Genomic DNA, 19,525 nt, shown 5'->3' with positions numbered 1-19,525 from the left:
AAAATGTATCTGCCACCATGTGTTGTCTCCCTCTGCTGCAAACTACCCCTTCTGTCTGAGCTGAGGTGCCAAGAACCCAGGAGTGACATTACAGCTCTAGAAATCATATCAGAAGAAACTGAAAGTAACGAAGCAGGAAAAGCTGTTAAAAATTAACCAGCAGTTGGCAAAATTCAGCACTGTGTTTGCCAACAGACAGACAGCTGTTTGCACCTCAATCTTCAATTCAGGAGGCCCAAACTAAAAGCACATTGGACGTTTAGTTCTGTGGCTGAAGACATCATGGTACTATGGAAAGAAACCCTAAATCCTCTTGAGGAGGGCAAATGAGACAGCTTTTGCATAAATCAGTGGATGATGTAATACACAGCTCAGTCCCTCAGTTTTATTGTAAATTAAAATAACAATTCAAAGATTCAAGTCAGCCACAGTTCTTTTAAGGGCAGTGCATTCATAGGCAAGCTGCTGACAAGCAGACTGACAACAGATCACTTGCTGGCAAAAGCCATGATCTGCTCCTAAAAGAGAAGAAAAAGAGAAGTAATTCATAAGCATGTGGTTTAGAAACAACCTTTAGGCACCTTTCCTTTCATATAAATTAAATGTTTCATATGAATGTTTCATAAAACAACAGTTCTTGGCCAGTCTTTCTAGTCACCTGCACAGAACCTATCCCTATGTCCCAGGAAATTAACAAAATTGTAGCATTCCTTTCCTTCCCAAGTAGCACAAACCTAGCACAAACCCAGTATTACCAATGGGTTCTGTGCTCTGAAAAGCACAGATACATCTTCATTTGTTTTGTTCTTTTAAACAGAAAAAGAGAAAAAAAAAATTCTGAGCACTGAAGCAGCAGCATAGTCTTCCTTAATGAAGACACCATGCAAGTGGCAGCTGCTCTGCCTTAGGAATGTACTGATTTTCAACTGAGGAAGTGTCTCAACTGTGACCATAACACAAAGGAAACAGGGCATCTGTGTTTAATATGAAGATGGAGAACAAATTAAATACAATTGAAATCCAAAAATGAGAATTGAATTTGCTGGTGCTTGGGAGCTTTGAGAGCTTAAGAGGCTTAAGGAACCTCACAAAAATCCAGCAACTAGTCCAAGAGGGTATGGAGTTCAGGCAGCTACACTGCAAACAGAGGGGGTCTGTTTAAGGCACAAACTCCTCACCACTGCCTTCCTCAAGTAATTTACATTTTAGAGACTTGAACTTCTGCCATGAGGGAACAATTCACACGGCAAAACAGCACAGAAACAGGTAAGTGTGGACTGCACACCACATCTTGTGAAGTCACACAATGTCTTAGTGAAGATGTGTCTCCACAGGCCTGTTTCTTCTCTGCATTGCTGGAATACAGTTCAAGGTATGACATTTTAATTCCATAGCAAAATAAAGCCAAAGACTTCTGATGACCTCTAACTCTTAATTACTGATACAGAATATAAGTCACGTAGATCTTTTATATTCCCTTTTGCTGCAAGAAAAAAAACTCACTACTGAGCTGTCAGTTATTTAGGAACTCCTCAGGAACTCCATTCAGGACACAAAACCTCCAGTTTAAACTAGTATTTTCCAACCAGAAATGTTTCATTTAAAACAAAGATCTTTACATCTTGTGCATATTTCGTGAATAGTTTTGGATGATTCCTACAACCCTCACTGAAGTGACATCCTTACTTTGACAGGAGGTAGGGCATTTGTTGCTTGCAATCCCCATGTCCTCAGCAACACCAGAGGAGCCAGTGTGGTGGAGTACAGCCTTTTTAGCACATCAGTAGCAGCTATCAAGGAGACATTATGCCTCTGACGTTCTGTTTCAAACTTGAGGAGGTGTTTTAAAGAGCCTGGAAGAGATAATGGAATGCTTCTATTACATTTGATGTGCCACAAACAATTGTGCATCTTATCTATAGAGCAGTTTCCTCTGCCAACTGAAAGAGAACAGAGAAATGGTCCATCTCAGTAAAGACCTTCCACCAGCTAGCGCTCTTCATCTCACCATCTCTCTAACTGCCATCCTGCAGACTTCATGTTTTTTAAAGCAGCTTTAAGATTTGTGAAATGGAAACTGCTTCCAAGAATCTTGAACTGCTCAACAGCCAACAAACATCACAACAGCTTTGCTTCAACAAAGCCTTCAAACACAGGACAGCAGTCTGCTTAACTAGAGGTACTGCAGCAAAGGCCTGGAAGACTAAACCTCTTCCTGCCACTGTGTTGGCTTGGATCCTTACCCAGATCACTCCCATTGAAGGCTGCTGCACTGAGGTGATGAGCTAAACATGCAACATCACCAAAGCCCAGGTTCACTCCTTGTCCTGCAAGCGGGTGGACTCTGTGTGCTGCATCCCTGGAGCAAGAGAAGACAGAAATGTATTTCCCATCTTGAAGAAAGCCACAGCAGCTGACAAACCCCAGAAGAGATCAGTGTAGCACTCCTCACCTCTTTGCAATGAACCACCTTAGAGCAGCATATGCGCTTTATCCAGTACCTCCTTGCATGCTATGCTGAACTACCTGACTGCCTCTCCAGTTGTAAGAAGCAAGACAAAGGGGAGGTAACAAAAAGCAGGTCTGAAAGGAAAAATTATAAAGAGGTGACTAGCCAAAGTCCTCTCAGATCACGTGTGGAGCAGGCCTGTATGTTTTTGTAAGTGGCCTCAGCACAACAGAACCTCTGTTAATGGCACAGTGCACAAACACAAAGTGGACAGACATTATGAGTATAAAGAAGATGTGGGATTATCATTGAACAGAAATAAAATCGGGTTCTTCTATGAACAAACATCTATAAAGCTCAACAACAAACACTGATATGGGCATCACAAAGTTAGAGAAATTAAATGAATTTTTGATATGAAATTCAAGATCGTGTGCTTCGCCAAGCTATAAAGCACAGCGTGCTCTAAAGCACAGAGTCGTTCACAGGTTGGAAAGATGAAAAGTGTACCACACAGAAGTGTAGCACAGCATCCAAGAATTAGTAAAAGCTACCACCATACTGCAGCTGGGGCAGAGAAGAAAGTACATATAAGAAATGTGGTATTTTCCAGCTTGAACAGGCCACCATACAAAAGTCTCTGACATCCCACATGGAGTAATTTTTGTCATTTGTGTTCAAGAAAGGGGAGTTTAAAACTCAAACTGGTGCACAGAATGGCTGGTACAATGTAAGGGGAAGTACAGATCCAGCATGAGGTACTGGATTGTTTCACTGGACTGTGCAAAGCAGGAAAGGGAAATAATTATCTTTCAATTTACACAGAAAACACATATAACGGGCAGAAAGCTACTCATAGAAAAGGACATGAGGGCAACACAGAACAAACTGGACCTGGGAAAAGTCAAACTGGAACAATCCATGATTTCTAACATCTTTCTGTTGACTGGGAGTTGCTATGCTGCCATCATTTCTAACACATGCCACCCGCTCAAGCCCAGGCTGCACGGAGGAGCTTACCCGATAAGAGCCACGCGGTGCTGGACGTACTCTATCGCGTGCCCCATTCCAAGAGGGAACATGGCTCGGCTCTCTGCATCCACTTTAGCAACACTTGGGGGCAGCTGACGGACTGCGGTCCCTGAGGGCCTCAGGAGTGAAATGGCAGAACGGAACATGGCCCCAGCAGTGTCAATGAAGTCAGAGTGGTTTATGTTGCTCCACTGAAACAGACAAACAAATCTTTGGAAGTTGACCTAAACCAGACCTATAACAGAATCCAGCTGAAAAAAACAACTGACTTCCAAATACTGAATTTTAACCACTTGGACAAAACTCTACAGCAGAAAAAACTATCTTCAACATTCTAGGACATATAAATTCCCAACTAGGATGAACCTACTCTTCCTACCTTTTGGAAACTTAAGTTAACTTCTGTGACTTTCAGAACGAACCTAATTCAGTCCCAAGGCATCATGTTTTCTTTGTATCATTCTCACCAGAAGAAGGTACTTCAGAATCCACCTCTCCCATTACTGTCATTTAAGCTATAGGATTCTGTTCTATTTCTTACAGCCTCTTCCCTGCCACAAGGCTGATACTCACAAAGGCAGAGTTGATGCTATCCACAAAGCTCTCCTCATCCATAGCGACAAGTTCCAGTGCATGGTCATGAGATGTAGACCAGACCAGAGAGCTGGCAGTGTCAGACAGCTAGTTTAAGAGAATGTCAAGGGTGAATATCAAGAGAAAAAGAAGCAAAAATAATATTCAGTGCAAAAATTTCCCCACTGCCCTGCCTCACACCAGTCCCTCTTAAAATTACAGTTCCAGCCCAGCTTGTTGCGAGTGGGAAATGCCAAGGATAAAGTGAGACAGGAGGAGGGAAAACCACAATAAATGAAGAGTAAAGGGCAGATGTGCAAATTCTTAACCAACACAAAAAGGCATGAACAGAAATAAAGTTACTAGACTACAAAAATTTTTAAAAACATTAAAAAAAATACAGACCCCTTACCGGAAGAAGTGCAATTGGTCCGGTGGGAAGGAACCGCTGCCATGCTACATTGTTGTCTGTGGCCTACAATGGAAAGAAGCAAGTGGACAGCAAGCCAGATCACCCTCTTAGGTTCTGCTGCTTATGGAAGAGTCAGTTTAGCAAAATTTTACCTCAGATAAATGGAGAGTTGCCACCACAGCTGACTGGTCATACTGATGTTCAATATTCTTAATTTCAGCTTCCTTCCGGACCATAGAGTTATGACCATCCGCACCAATCTGTAAAACAAAGAGATGCAAAGCAACTTCTTCAGCAGCTCCCAGAAAGACTAGGAGATAGTATTTCACTCTCATAACCTCAGCCTGCATCTATGTATTGTCTGTTCATTCAGAAAAAAAAAAAAATCCCCAAAACCAGAAGAGATGGCCCCTTCAGCTCTTCCCAAATTGAGCAGCATCTCCTTGCACCAGGCAGAGAGAAGGCCATGCCCAGTGTCCCACACCCTCTCTGACAGGGTCAGCCACTCACCTCATGCTAGCTCTCCACGTAGGTGGAGCAGCACACATGGAATCAGAACCAAATCCAGTGGAAAGGATTTGGGTTAGGGATGACACCTTATCAACAGAAATAAAGAGCTTAGTTACCAGCAGCTTGGTCTGAAGTCTGCGTCCATCAGCTAACTCAACTTGGACCCAAGGGCTTGTGTCACAGCTGTGGGAAGGAAGGGGCCAGGTGTACCCAACTGCTTTGCTCCTGTAGAAAACCTCCACCCGGTCTGATGGGAACAGAGTACCACGGTCACAGCATGACACAGACAGGAAAAAAGGAAACATCACAGCCATGCGTGTTTCAACAGCACCCTAGGAGCTCACCCTACAGTTCTCAAGGCACCCCAAAAGAACAGATATGGACAACCCCTTGTCACTGCAAGGCCTGCTCTGGACAAGAAGCTATAGAGCTTTTAGTTAAGTCCAATTTCGGCGAGACTGTATTCTGGAGAACTACATATCCAAGTGCTTTCCTGCTCTGTAGCCTTTGGAAGTCAGATTTCTCCCTCCCTTCCCAATTCCAGAAACTGCCCATTTCTCAAGGGTTACTTGTTAGACAAATTTCTCCCTCTCAAGACTTAGTACACACAATAAAAGGCAAGTAACTGAGAGCTATCTGCAGGAAATAAAACATTGAAGAAGTTGTCCACTACCTGCTACTGCATCTAACTGTTTTGTGAGAGCAGACATAATGACATCATTCTCCACTATGTAACCCATGTCATCTAAGTCATCTTTCTCAAAAACGATCATGGCTTCTGAACAAGCATCCCATACCTACAAAGAAAAAATACATTACATGAAGCTATGTGATAAGTAAGTCCATTTCAGGGACTTAACAGCAAAAAGACACAGTAACCTAGAAATACAGAACTAGAGGAAACATCCAGGATTACTGTTCATTCCCAGCTACTAAAGTGCACCACATATCTTAATTTCATTAAATTATTTAGCTTAAACTCAAAAAGTAATTCCAAGTTTTATATCCCTACCTTCCTTTTACATAGTTGACATATAAAGCTACCCTACAACCTTGCTGTAGGTTAACCCCAGCAGGCAGCTTAGCCCCATGCAGCTGCTTCCTTACTCCCCTGCACTGGGATGGGGAAGAAAACTGGAAGGGTGAAAGTACAAAACTCATGGCTTGAGGTAAACACAGTTTAATAGGAAAAACAAAAGCCACATGTACAAGACAAGCAAACTAAGGAATTAATTCATTGCTTGCCAAGAGCAAGCAGGTGTTTAGCTATTTCCAGGAGAGCAGGGCTCCATCAGGCACAATAGTTACTTGGGAAGACAAACGCCATCACTCCAAACTTCCCATCTTTCCTTCTTCTTTTCCTCGGCTTTTATTGCTGAGCATGACACCATATGGTATGGATTGTCAGTCAGGGTCAGTTGTCCAGCCTGTGTACCCTCCCAGGTTCTTGTGCACCCCCAGCCTGTTCGCTGGCAGGGCAGTGTGAGACAGCCTTGGCACTGTGTAAGTGCTGCTCAGCAATAGCTAACACATCCCTGTGTTATCAGCAGTTTTCAACACAAATCTGAAACACTGTCCCATACAAGCTACCATGAAGAGAAGAAACTCTATCCCAGTCAAACCAATACACCCTTTGCCATTATTTTTTGGTTAATACCCATGCCTCAGTACCTACAGCTGTCATTAGGAATCCACCTTTCAGCCTATAACACCAAGACCTTGAGGACAGGTATTTCTGAGCAGACTGCTACCCACAAAAAAGAGACAGAAATGAACACAAGCATAACCTGCCCTTTACCATAGAAAGAAAAACGTTTCATTGATGCAAGTGCTTTTGAGAATTCAGAGTAGGCAGACACGTGGTGTATCTGCAGGCTAAGTCAGGCACCTGCATTCGCCGGAACGGTTTGAGTCTCAGGCTGCAGACATGATCCCAGGCACCACAACCTGGAACAAAAAAAGAACATAAATACATGGAGATACAGGTTCACATGTGACACTGAGACCAAAACAAACCTGAAGCTTTCTCCACACTCTCCTCCACCTTTCCCTGACTGTGCTCAGGCTTGGCTTGCACCATCCCTAGACAGGGCCAGGTCCGCCTCAGTGCTATCACAGCTCCAGAATCACATTGTTTCACTGTTAACACAAGCCAGCAGGAAAGAAACAAGAGCTCTCCATGAACCTCTGACCTAACAGCCAACTCTCACTGTCCCATCACTGGGTAATAAAACAGACACAGAAATGCATAGCCATTATTGCACAGAACATTTATTTCTCCATAAGGGAACAAGGCTCAAACATATCTTTAATATGACAATTAATCCTCATTAACTAAGGACTCGGTTACCAGACTAAGCTTCTTTTGTGAACAGAACATTCCAGGTGCTGTAGAAAGCACCTTGCAAACATTCACTAGCCTAAAGTCACAAATATTTATATAATAGCAAATCAAACCAAGATATCAGAACACAGGTCCCTGTTATCAAGAGAATTTGGATTTAATAACCACAGCTCAGCATGTAGAGACAAAGACAAATAATTCTACTGGTATTAGGGTGAAGGCAGCACATGGTCAAAAGGGTTTTTGTTTAAACAAAACCAGCTCAAATATAAATGTTAAAAATGCAAACAACAAAATCATACTTACTGCTTAGGAGGGTTGCTGATCCCGGGGAGATGGAACTGACCCTGTTACTGTAACTGTCTGGCATGTAATCATATTCTTTCCTAGGACCAGCCTCCAGCAAAGCAATCTTTTTATCATGGAAGTGGATGTCATGCCCTAAAATAAGCAAATCCATGCTTTGTTACAGTGCTCCTGCCAAAAATCTCAGAAACAAAACACACCTGAATTTTTGTAATAAAACAGAGTAGAAGCAGCACTTAATAAAGAAATATATATACAATACAGATGTTGACCAGGCAGGTAAACTTTTGTATGTTAAAGTTTTATGACTACAATCCTGTTACTGAGATGGACAACTCTTTTGCAGCTAAAGCAAGGGTTACATATTTTCCTTTTACATAAAGCTTACATTTTTGTACAAATTTGTGCCATTTTAAATGAAAATTCATTACTAGAGTATTATCAAGTGAAATCTGCAATGTTTATTCCATGCACAGAACACATCTTCCAGAGTTTAGACATAAATTCTCCTTTTAGAAGATCAAAATAAAACTTCTGTGATATGTAGTAATTAAATAATATTTTCTCTGTCGTTACGTTCTGAGAGTGGAATAGCACAGGCAGTTTAGACTTTAAATTTTCAGTTAAAGAGAACTGAAAAAAAAATGAAGACTCAAGTAAAGTGCAAAACACTGCAACTGAGCTGGCCATGCTTGCAGCATCCCAACCACTACAGATGCAGAAGGTACTGAGAACAGAAATGGTGTCCTTGCAACATCTAGAGTTTACTACTACAGCAGCCCTAAAGACAGTAGTCCTGGGCATATTTTCTAGACTATGCACAGTAATAACCTCATCTCCTGAGAGGTCCCAAACCTGCTTGTCAGCCTTAGATATCACTGCTGGAGTCTCAAATCCACTGTGCTCTTGTTTAAGCAGAACTTAAACTTGCAAAGCACTTATTGCTCATAATCTTTGGTCTTCTGTGCACTATTTTTTTTTTTTTTAGGTTTCTGTTGCTACGGCACCCTTCTGAATCCACGTTGCAAATAAAGAAGCAGCCATACCCCCAGGATCTCTAATGACACAAAGCAAGCAGAAATCCATTTTAATGTAGTATTCCAGTGTTTAAAACAGGAGTCAGAGAATGAAACTTGGGATCAGATAATAATGATTAGAGAGATGGAGCACTTCTCCTACAAGGAAAGGCTGAGAGAACTGGGTTTGCTCAGCCTGGAAAAGAGATGGCTTAGGGGTGACAGCACCTGAAGGGAGCCCACAAGAAAGACAAAAAGGGACTTTTACTGGATCATGTAGTGACAGTAGAAGGGGGAATGGTTTCAAAGTGAAAGAGAGTAGGTTTAGATTAGATATTAGGAGGAAGCTCTTTGCCGTGAAGGTGGTGAGACACTGGAACAGCTTGTTCAGAGAAGCTGTAATGTCCCAGCTCTGGATGTGGCTCAGAGCAACCTGGTCTAGGTGATATTTAAGGTCCCTCCCAACACATTCCATGATTCTATAATCAGGAAAGCATTTTCAGCTATGGGCGGCATTATCCATCCGCTATTTAAGGATGAGCATGTTTGACAGAAACGCTCCAATCTATACAAGTGGCTAGGCCTAGGCTCATCACCGATCAGCTCACCAAACACCTTTGGGTCAACTTTAGAGCGCTGCCACAGGAGGACGCAGGATCAAGGAGATGCCACAGCAGGATCCCGGACACTGAGACCCTACACTCGGTTATCTCACACTGCGGGAGATGGGTCACAGCCTTACCCAGCACGGCGGCCATGGCGCTCCCGACCATGCCCCCGCCCGACACCACGACATCGTAGAGCGGCGGGGCGGAGGCGGCGGAGCGGAGCGGGGCGCGGGGCCCGGCCCTCAGCCGCGCTCCGAGCGGGGCCAGCAGCGCCCGCCCGCGCAGCGCCGCCATCGCCGCGGAACTGACGGCGGCCGGAAGTGGCGCCGGGAACCATGACAACGGCCTCGCGCGCAGCCGGCCCCGCGTCTGATTGGCTGCGGGAGGCCGAGTGGGCGGGCCCGAGCGCTGCCGGCCGCGCTGATTGGTGCAGGCGGAGGCGGGGCGGGCTGAGGCGGCGGCCCGCAGACCAGCGGGGGCTCGGCCGCGGCGCTCCCGGCGGGGAGGCGGGGTCGCAGCCTCAAAACCAGCACTTCCCCATTTATTTCATTTCTTCCAGGTGACGCGATATCCCCTCAGGCTGTAACACGCCGACTTCTGCGTTTCCCGCCGCCGGGCAAGGAGCATCCTCTCGGGATGGGGGGCCGGCGGTCTCCTTTAGAAGCGGGCGTGCCGTGCCAGGCAGAATTGTGGGGTGACCTCGGGGTGTTCGAAGAAGATGAGGAGCTGGAGGGTTTCAGGAGGGAGGCGGAAGTTCTGCGTGAGAAGCTGAGGGAGGCTCTGAGGTAGGATGGTACCTGGTAAGGATGGCAGGATGGGGTGCAGGATTCCTTCTGGCCAGTGAGGCGGAGCATGAAGCCCCAAAGTGCACGTGTGTAGTGCCAAAACACTGGCCACAAATGTAGTCACAGCAGGGAGGACGGGGTCAGTAGGTGCCCACGAAAGCAGCGTTCACATAAAACACGAACAGCACAAACCCCCACCCCACTCATCAGCTAATCACGCTTAAAATGTGCCAGCCGATGACACACATTTCTATCCCGTATCCAGTCTTCAGAGCTGTCTTTCCAAGCTGACTTTCCTTGTCGTTAGTCTAGCTTGGCATTCACTAGCAGGTCACACATGCACGCTCTTACAAAGCAAATAGTTTGTGAAGAAGAGACTGCAGCAATCACCAGCAAGTGTATTGACCAGGAGTCTGTTCACACATGATCTGCACCTTCTGTCTCTCCCCCTTTCCTGTTCATGGTCCACTCTGATTCACCTTGATCCTTCCTTTTGCCTGCGTTTATTCCTTCCCTAAAATCTCCGAAGTTTCACTCACTTTCACAATTACGCTCAGACATCCTATAAGAAGTTTGCTATTTTAATGAGACCCAGGATAGTCCCAGGTGGGTTTTTTTTCTTATTATCAATAATATGGTTGTCTTCTCAGGTACAAAGTCTCTAGCTGAACCTCATCACACTAAAGTAGTTTCTTGTAATGACATTCCCATCAGCATCCCAGGAATGCTGGTGTTTGGCACTATTTGTTAGGTTTGTGCATCTGTGTGCCTGATTGCCTCTCCTGCATTTGTCTGTTGAGTAGCTATTAGCAACATAAAACCCTAAAGTTGGAACTTTTTGGTTTGCTTGTGGCCTTTCTGGCAATAGAGTGCTAGCAACATAACAAATTGCATGACAAAGCTAAGTAGGCCTAATTTCCATTTTATACATGGAAAACAAAACAAGCAAAGCTCTGCTCACAAACTGGTAGCAAAGTGAAATATGGAGCCTGAGAATGGCAAACCCTAGGCCTGTCTTTTAACAACCAGCTCAGCCTATGGTATCTTTCTCTTAATCAATAGTGTCTCCCTTCTTTTAACTCTGTTTTTTAATATTTTCACTTATTTCCCCTTCATAATGTCTTTGTCTTAGTCATACATCTGGTAACATAAGGCAGTCCAGTTCTTTGACCGACCTCACCTCAGACAGTACCTGGGATCAGCAAAAGCCTCACTTGTTTCCTAAGTCCCGCTTGAGGCCAAAAAGTGCTTCATCTCCCTGGATTCCTTCCATCACCATCCCTCAGCCTTTCCAAATGACACTGCGGGAAGCTCGCAAAAAGTCCGAGTTGATGAAGTCATACATGTTTCTTGAACTAGACAAACAGAGAGACAAAAGGCAAAGCCAGGATGAAGCTGAATGTCAGAAACAATTCCGGGCACAGCCTGTACCTGCCCATGTGTTTCTGCCCCTTTATCAGGAAATAATGGAACAGAATGAGATTCGCAGGCAAGCAGCAACACAGAAAAGAAAGGAGCTCCTACTTTCAACACAGCGGCCCTTCAGTTTTCTGGAGAAGGAAGAGAAAAAGAAAGAAGCTATCAGACAAAAATTCCTGGCAGCAGCAACCCCAAATGAGAGCTCCAAACAGAAGCAAGCCAGTAAAAAAGTACCTAAATCTACTTATGACTCACTTCTTGGAGATAAACTCAAAGGTAAAATGCCAGGGCTCTTTCTGTAAAAGCACCTCCCTGCCTGTCCCGTGCTGTCTCCATGCTGGGAGGTAAGATCATGGCCTGTAGGGCATCACTTGGATCCTAAGGCCAGTGTCCCCTGGTGTTGTTGAGTCTCCTGTGTGTCACTGGTCGTTACACTTGGTTTAGATACCCTTGCAGTAGAGTGCCCTAAGTGTAGTAGTCTTGTGTCAGTGTCAGCAACAGCAGTTCTGTTCCACTCCCCAGAACACATGGGCACATTGAGCTCTTCTGACAAATTTCCATACCCATTTTGCTGCAGATCATGACAGTTTGGGAATCTTTCCCTGCACTGGATTCCATACCTTTGGTTACGCTAAAGGGACTGAGATGATTTGTGGCACAAACGTGAAGACAGATGAAGCGCCATAGGTTTCCAAGGTCCATGCAGTATCTTAGATCTGACAATTTTACTCTTACCCAAGTGATCCATTCTGCACAGAACCCGTAGGAGAGGAGAAAAATATTTTCTGAGCCCAAATCAGGCAATTAGTTTGGTTCTGAGTGATAGTGTAGTAGTCAAATCTCTCCTGCTATTCTCTGATGTTTCCAGTTGCCTTCCCACTTGCAGTGGCTCAAGTGCTAAAACAGGGGAAGTAGGTGTCAGGACCATTCTAGTCAGAAGGACAGCCAAGGAAATGTTACTTATGCTTGCTTGCTTTCAGATGGTTTAAGCCACCACAGTTGAAAGTTCGAAGTAAGCAATTCAGACTTCACGCTTGAATGTGGGAACTAAGCCAGTACTTAATAATTCTCATGGCTTTTCTCATGGTTTTCTGCTTTTTTACTGTTTCCCAGTGATTTCTTCTTGAGGACACATCAGTTCAATTTTCATGAGAAAACATTCTGTTGGGGTGTAGTAACCTAAATAGATTAGAAAGGTTAAAGGCAGCAAAAGACAAACTATTGTTCTATTTCTATCTGGCATATGAGAAGGGAGGGGAAATGAACATTTCGTACTTCAGGCAGTGAGTACCTATAAAATGACTCAAAGCCATCTTATTTTGAAACAGTACTGATTTTTTTTCCCTAAAAGCAAAAAACCAACCCCCAGCAAAACAAACTGTCTGTATTTTAACAAATATTTAGTGCTGCACTGGGAAGGACTTCAGTTTGGTGGTATAATCTGAAACACATTCTATGGAAAGTTTGTCACAAAAGGTGATCTATCCATCAAATGTTCCTTACTTAAAAGCTTTTCCCATACAGAATATTACTGCTGGAGATTACATAGAAAAGCCATCATCTGTTACAAGTATACTTGAACTACTCATTTGTAACCACACAGTCAACACGGCTGTAAGTCCCATATAAAAAGTATGGGACTAGTATGGAAGATTAACACTTCTGCAAGACAAAGGAGACAGAGGGCACAAGTTACCTGGTACCCCTAAAAATATGAGAAGTCATGTTCAGTTATTGCTCCAGTAAGTAGAAGAGATATCTAGAAATTAATGCCTAAGAAAGACACCCTACCATGGTTTTACTGGTATCTTTGAATTATCTTTCCCTGGGAGGCAGAGGAGAAAGGGGCTGAAAAAGGGGGGGAAGGAGAATACAGGATGTTTGGTCTTTCCTATATGTTTAGCTGCCATTAAAATGGAAAGTTTAGACTTGGGCAGTGGCAATTTCACAGCCTTTTTTGTCACTCCTACTCTTCTTATTGCTTTCATTTTGATCCTTTAGAAGCTGAACTCTACAGGGAAATCCGTATTCAAATGAGAGCAAAGGATTTGCTCAAGAGCTCTGTAGCTCCTATAGATACCAGCAACTGTCGGAGGGAGCCTCAGTCCCGAACTGCCACCAGAACTAAGCAGGAAAGACTTGGCTTCTTACAGGACAGAAGTTTCAGCTTCAAACCAAGGATTAATCCAACAATACCAGATTTTGAAGAACTGTACTGGACGTTTCAGAGGAAAACAGTAAGGAGACAAGAAATCAAAGAGCCAACTCGTAATAAACCATTCAAGCTAAGAACCTCCAATCTCCATGCCAGGCAGAGGCAGGCTAATGAAAAGATAAAGGTGAGATACCTGGATATTTCTGTGTTACTGCTTTCTCCTACTGAGATCCCAACTTCTCAAGTTTATAGCATTTAATTAATAATAACTATCATTATGATTAACATCCTGTGACTTCTGCCCTTATATTGAGAGTACTGCAGAATTCTAGGCCAAACAAGAGAACAAAATTCTACATAAAGGAATGAGCTATGACAGCTAAAGCTCAGTCACCCTTTCATAGCTCTAATCATGTCTCCTTCCCCTTGTCCCTCAGCCCAACCACATGTAAATCTCTGGTGATGGAAGAGAGAAGAATGAGTGCATTCTCATACCCCAGCTGTTCTCTTTGGTAGGCAAATAACAGGAGATTCTATTCTAGCAGCTGTCTGTGAACAAATACACTGAATGAAGTTTCATTTCTTTCAGGATTCTCAGAAGCTTTCCAAGGTTTCAGTGCAAAAAAGTCACTCTCTGCCTGGACTTTCCTCTCTCTCTTCCAACACCCTTCCTGTGCATATTACAGATGCAACTAGAAAGAGGGAATCAGCTATTAGGTAGGTAGAAAAGTTTGTCTACAAGACTGTACGACTACTGCCCAATATGGAGGAAAAAACACCAGTGTCTTCCCTCATCACATTAACTAATACATTTCCTAAATGTTTCTCTGTCTTCTTTCTTTGCTAAGTCTTGCTCTATCTCCCAGTTGCTTTGGAAACTGCACACTTGTATGGCTGAAATGTTGCTTTTTTGGCTTAGAGAACTACAAGAGTGAAATTACCAGCTAGCATGTGGTCTGGCACTCCACGTGGGTTCATCAGTAACTTTTTCTGTATAGATATGCCCAAGATTGCAAAAAGGAAGGGGACAAAGAAGGAATTTATTGGCTGGAGAAACAGAAAATGAAATGTCAAGCTATGCAAAAGTCTCTGAACAGCCGAGCAAAAGCACTGGATCCTCATAAAAGTCTGGAGGAAACACAAAAGGAAAAGTCAAAACAGATCAGGTCAGTATGCTACCCTGCACAAAAATAACCGTTTGCTCTACTAACTGAGGATCATCAGATAATTCATTAGGACAGATTAGGTCTAAAAACATTCCTTGCCTAGCCTTTTTTGGCTGTTGTATCCATTCCACATTCATTTGGGTATCTTGACAATTCCATGCTTTTCCTTTCCTACAGAACCGTTTCCTTTAGATTAACATTTGTAGAAACTAATTTATACAAGCCAGTTCACTGTAATGTGTAACTTGGTAAAGAATACGTAAGAACAGAATTTTCTAAAAATGTAAGCACTGTTTTCTTGCTTGCAGTCAAGAAGAGCTTTGCTAATAGGTCCATAACTTGTCAGCAATAGGGTTTTTTTCCCCAGCATTCAGAATCAGGAGAATTACCAAAGTAATTTAAAGAATGAAACACTCACTGAGAATTTATCATTCCCGATCAGCTACAGTCAGAGAGAACCTATAGTAGACAGGCAATTTTTCCATTTCAGGCAAAATATGCAAGACAGAACAAAAGAATATAGAAAAGAACTGGAAGAAATGCAGCTGCGAGTCAAGAACAGACCATTCCTCTTCGAACAGGTCACGAAGGTAATTGGTCAAAGTCCTTGAGTGTTTCTGGACAATAGGATAAATTGTCTTTCATTGAAGTCAGGCATTAAGAAATCTAGTCCCAAATTAATTAATGGATAAGAAGATACCAAAGGTTGCATAATCTCTGGACTGCACTCAAAATAACACATGGAAAAGCCACCAAAGTATTCTTTAAATTCCTTCCTACCACTTGAAAAAAACATTCAGGCTGATTTCTAGGAGCTTGCCAGTTCCTAGTATGTATTGCTATCACAGTATATGGTCTGATCAAAATCAAGGCCTTATCACACCAGAAATTAAACAAATACCTATTCTGCACCTGAATACCATAGACTACAGTCTATAGAGATGCAAAACTTTTCCTTAAAACCCTGTCCAATTAAGCACTTTTTACCTCTACTGCTACAGAGGAACATTAATGACGGTTATGTTGCTTTTATCACCTGTAGGCTTTGCAATCTGGGGCTGCATTCAGCACATCTCACCCATCACACAGTACCAGCTGCAAATCTCCACTGCACCTGAGGTGTACATACAATCTGTACTGTATCTTTTTTCCATGAGTTTTCTCTTTCAGTTCCCTGTCCTTGCAGGAACTACAGCTGGTAAGAGACAGTGGCAATACATTGACAATATGCTGATTTAAAATGTCTCAACAGAAAGTACCCTCCTGGATCAGGCTTTCTGTTCTGATAATGGAGGCAGAGAACACACATTGAGATCACACATACAGTGATAAACACTGGTAATATTTCCATGTACCAGATTGGTAAGAATTCACCGTTATCAATAGTGTTCACTCATATTGATACTAGGCTTCTATCCTTCCATACAGAATGCCTTAATCTTTAGGGACTGGCCAGTCCCTCTGGAAAACCCTCATCTCAGACTACATTAATTTGCAAGGTTCATTTGGAAGCAGTGAGAATACAGGACCCAAGATGCTTGTTTTTTAATTGAGTTGATACAAAGCTATTTCACAGGCACTCTCCATTTATTAACTTCACTGTTAGTTCTTACCACTTACAAGCAAATGTGCTTACAGGATTTCACACAACTCTGTTTTTGCACATTTTTTATGTGCAAAAGTGTGAGAGTTAGGATTCAGGCACAAGTATACCAGTCTGGTAAGACTGGAATGTAGTAGGAAGAGGAGAACAGAAGAAGGAAGAAAAAAAAGAACTGAAGCAGGAAAATGTGAGCTCTGGGTTTGAAAGACGTTAGACATTGTCCTGCTTCAGTTCAGTTTTGGTACTGTACTGTAGGGATTACAGAAATTTTGGACAGGAGGTTGTGTTGTCCTCTTGTTCCCATTAGAAGCATCAGATGTGCACTTCAAAACAAGTTGACTGTTATGGGGAATCCCCAGTTCTTACTGTTTGAGTTTGGATTTCACAGCATGATGCTCGTCAAGGAGCAGAGCGTCGCTACAGACGCACCCTCCAGCAGGTTGGCCTGAGCGAAGAATTTGTAAGGAAAAAAGGGAAAGACGCCACTCACTTGCTGGGAGAAGAATCTGATGTTCACAGGTGATAAAAACAATGCAGTACTGCTCTTTTGTCTGTGACTAAAAATATTTTCCTTGTTTATGAATGCATTCCAGTTTCCATAATCTAGTCTAGGAAAAATTAAATCAACTTCACTGCTCTTATTAAGCATTGTGGCTTCTCTCTCTGAATTCCTATGACTGCACCCTCTTTCATATGCATGGGTAAAACCATTTCTGGTATTAGACCATCACTGTTTCTGCAGGCTGCCCGAGCCTCAGGGTGAAAAGGATGACTGTACTGAACAGGAAGGAGTACCTCAGGAGGAACAGAGCAAAAAGGGAGTGGCAACATAAAAGCTCACAGAAGAATCCATCAATCAGCTCTTGAGGTTTTTTGTTCAAGAATCTCCAGATTAGTCCTCAGGAACTTAATAGTTTAAGCCGACACCTAAGAATTGCTATGGGGTGAGATGGTAGAATTTAGTAAAGGAAAAAAAACAACTGTTGTTTACAGCATGTCTTGTTAAACCCAGCAAACCTTGCAGCCTCCCTTAGTCTTAAAGTGTCTCTTGCATGAGCTCTTTTCCTTTAATGGGCAACAAAACACGTTAAAGAGGTTGAAGCACTATCTTTGGATAAAAGTTGATATTAAAGATTGAAGAGGTACATCCTGTAGTGTCAACTCTTTGCATTCATGCCACAGTAGTACATGGAAAGGAAGATGCCTTCCACTGTGCACTGTTTTAGACACCCATGGTAGAATGCTTTCAAACAAATATCAGGATTTGACCCACCTTGGGAGAAAACTCAAAGGGAAGTCTTTCTCTGGTGTTAATTCTTCATTCACCCACTACCAGCTCTGCTTCTTCCTCCCTTTAGTAAGAAGCAATGGTCTTCCTGTATTAAAAAATCTCCTATGTTTCATGATTTTAAAGTGTTTCAACATCTTATCAATTTAGGTCATTAATTTGGCCCAAAAAACAACCAAAGTTATAAAGAAGGTTATAATTAAACAGTGCATCACTTTGCGTTATTGTTGTCCTAATTGTATGATTACTGTGGTATCAAAGATGGAACTTGGAGAAAAAAAGATTAGGTATTGCTTGCCAGGACTTTGCACTCAAATGCCAAGTGTATCTTGAATGGCGTATTTCAGTTTAGTGATCTCTCTTTACCTGACACTAATAACCACTTTAAAAATAAAAATCCTTGCCACCTGGAATGTTTTCTGAGAATTTTGCACTTTGACATTAAAGTATTTTAAAATGGATATAATGTTTCTGTATTGCACAATTTTCCTTAACAATCATCTTTTCCTCACTTATTAAAATACATGATGTGTCTCTTTTTGTCACCTCAATCCTTTTTTCCTTAAACTGTAACACAGCCTTACCATCAAATCAGAAATATAATACCTGTCAGAGCTACCACATTAGACAAAGATATAAAACTGAAATAATGACGTTTTTAATCATAACAAAGTACTAAAATCCAAGAATTTGTGGCCCAGGGGTTTTACACTGCTACTTTGCAGGCTGAATGCACCAGACTGCAGCATCCTCATTTGTGACTCAGTCTCCACACTGACACAGGCTTAAGCTCCTTGGAGGGCTCCAGAAAGGCTGTTACCAGTGTACCAGTTCCTACACAGGTTTAATTGTGTAGGACATAGAGAGGCTGTTCTTTCTCTGGGTACCCCCTGGAAAAGAGCAGTGAGTGATGTAACCATATTGTCACCGTGCCTTGCCACATTGAAAGAGGAAGGAAAGAAGATTAGTTCCATGCTCCAAGGCTGTGTTTAAAGCCTCTTTGTATGGATATATTTGGAGCAGTGGGACTGAATTTTTAATACATACATTTTAAAGGGTATTTACTGAAATTGGTTGCTAGTCTCAATAATAAGTTAATGGTGCTGAAAAAAGACATTTCCAAGTATGTGAAGTGAAAAGGGAAACCCTAAGAAAGGAGGAACAAGTTAAAATTACTATACTGTATCCTTTTAACAAATACTAAGGTGACATGCATGAATATAACAACTAAATTAAAGTCTTCATATTGGTCCCTAAACAGAAATTGAAGAGATGTGATGAAAGTAAAAGCATCAAACCAAGTAACTGAAACTCACATCTCTATTGCTAAACAAAGTTTTGTTCTGAAAAAGAGCTGTAGTCTCAATGTGTCTCAAAAATGATATGGAAATAGAGTTTCAAGTATGATTCTGGATTTTTGCATTTTATGAAAATATTTGGCTGTATTCAGTTACAAGATTTACAGCCTGTTCAGCTAACCTACAAAAATACTGTAGAAAAGAAAACATCTCACTGGAGTTCTCCCATCAGTTGCGGAGATGGCAGCCAAACTGCATCAGACTTTGATTCCCCATACCTGGTGAAGCTTCTGTAGGAACCTCCAGGTTACAATACCTGTACCAGCAGCAGCACTACCCTTCCATTCAGCTAGGGAGCAATATAAACTCTAGGCATTCCCTTTGCATAGAAGCTATTACAGACATACAGTACTTTAGCAAAACTCTGCATTCTCAATGATTCCAGTTCTGAAGACTCTTCCAGTTAAAAAAATATTCAAAACACCATGTGGAACTCATTTAAAGAGCTTGATATACCAAACAAATTTTGGAGAAAAATGACTGGGAAAGCAGGAACAGAAC

General features: G+C 42.4%; 2 protein-coding genes across 2 annotated transcripts; one reads left to right on the top strand and one right to left on the bottom strand.

Annotated features, from left to right (window-relative positions):
• Nucleotides 1-371: 371 nt before the first annotated feature.
• On the bottom strand, nt 372-9,566 carry COQ6 (coenzyme Q6, monooxygenase). The gene is made up of 12 exons (XM_056493372.1): nt 9,385-9,566; nt 7,627-7,761; nt 6,865-6,923; nt 5,650-5,773; nt 5,093-5,223; nt 4,619-4,726; nt 4,467-4,529; nt 4,055-4,162; nt 3,470-3,672; nt 2,244-2,359; nt 1,687-1,853; nt 372-518 (listed from the first exon to the last, which is right to left on the bottom strand). Exons 1-12 carry the CDS (start codon nt 9,542-9,544, stop codon nt 489-491), a joined length of 1,404 nt encoding a protein of 467 aa, XP_056349347.1. The 5' UTR covers nt 9,545-9,566; the 3' UTR covers nt 372-488.
• A 105-nt stretch (nt 9,567-9,671) lies between these two features.
• FAM161B (FAM161 centrosomal protein B) lies at nt 9,672-19,458 on the top strand. The gene is made up of 8 exons (XM_056492644.1): nt 9,672-10,035; nt 11,168-11,730; nt 13,456-13,793; nt 14,199-14,326; nt 14,608-14,775; nt 15,266-15,365; nt 16,767-16,897; nt 17,121-19,458. The coding sequence occupies exons 1-8, from the start codon at nt 9,887-9,889 to the stop codon at nt 17,209-17,211; spliced, it is 1,668 nt and encodes a 555-aa protein (XP_056348619.1). The 5' UTR covers nt 9,672-9,886; the 3' UTR covers nt 17,212-19,458.
• Nucleotides 19,459-19,525: the final 67 nt, after the last annotated feature.

This window comes from Oenanthe melanoleuca, chromosome 5, assembly GCF_029582105.1.
Source record: "Oenanthe melanoleuca isolate GR-GAL-2019-014 chromosome 5, OMel1.0, whole genome shotgun sequence".
NCBI lineage: Eukaryota > Metazoa > Chordata > Aves > Passeriformes > Muscicapidae > Oenanthe > Oenanthe melanoleuca.
This window is presented reverse-complemented; position numbering and strand designations above follow the sequence as displayed.

Excerpts from the sequence above, each read along its gene's own strand:
- COQ6 (XM_056493372.1), bottom strand. The coding sequence starts at position 9,544 with ATGGCGGCGCTGCGCGGGCGGGCGCTGCTGGCCCCGCTCGGAGCGCGG. Across the intron at positions 4,530-4,618 it reads CAACTCTCCATTTATCTGAG|GCCACAGACAACAATGTAGC; the intron begins GTAAAATTTTGC and ends TTTCCATTGTAG. Across the intron at positions 2,360-3,469 it reads CACCGCGTGGCTCTTATCGG|GGATGCAGCACACAGAGTCC; the intron begins GTAAGCTCCTCC and ends CTCTTGCTCCAG.
- FAM161B (XM_056492644.1), top strand. The coding sequence starts at position 9,887 with ATGGGGGGCCGGCGGTCTCCTTTAGAAGCGGGCGTGCCGTGCCAGGCA. Across the intron at positions 14,327-14,607 it reads AAGAGGGAATCAGCTATTAG|ATATGCCCAAGATTGCAAAA; the intron begins GTAGGTAGAAAA and ends TTTTCTGTATAG. Across the intron at positions 15,366-16,766 it reads TCTTCGAACAGGTCACGAAG|CATGATGCTCGTCAAGGAGC; the intron begins GTAATTGGTCAA and ends TGGATTTCACAG.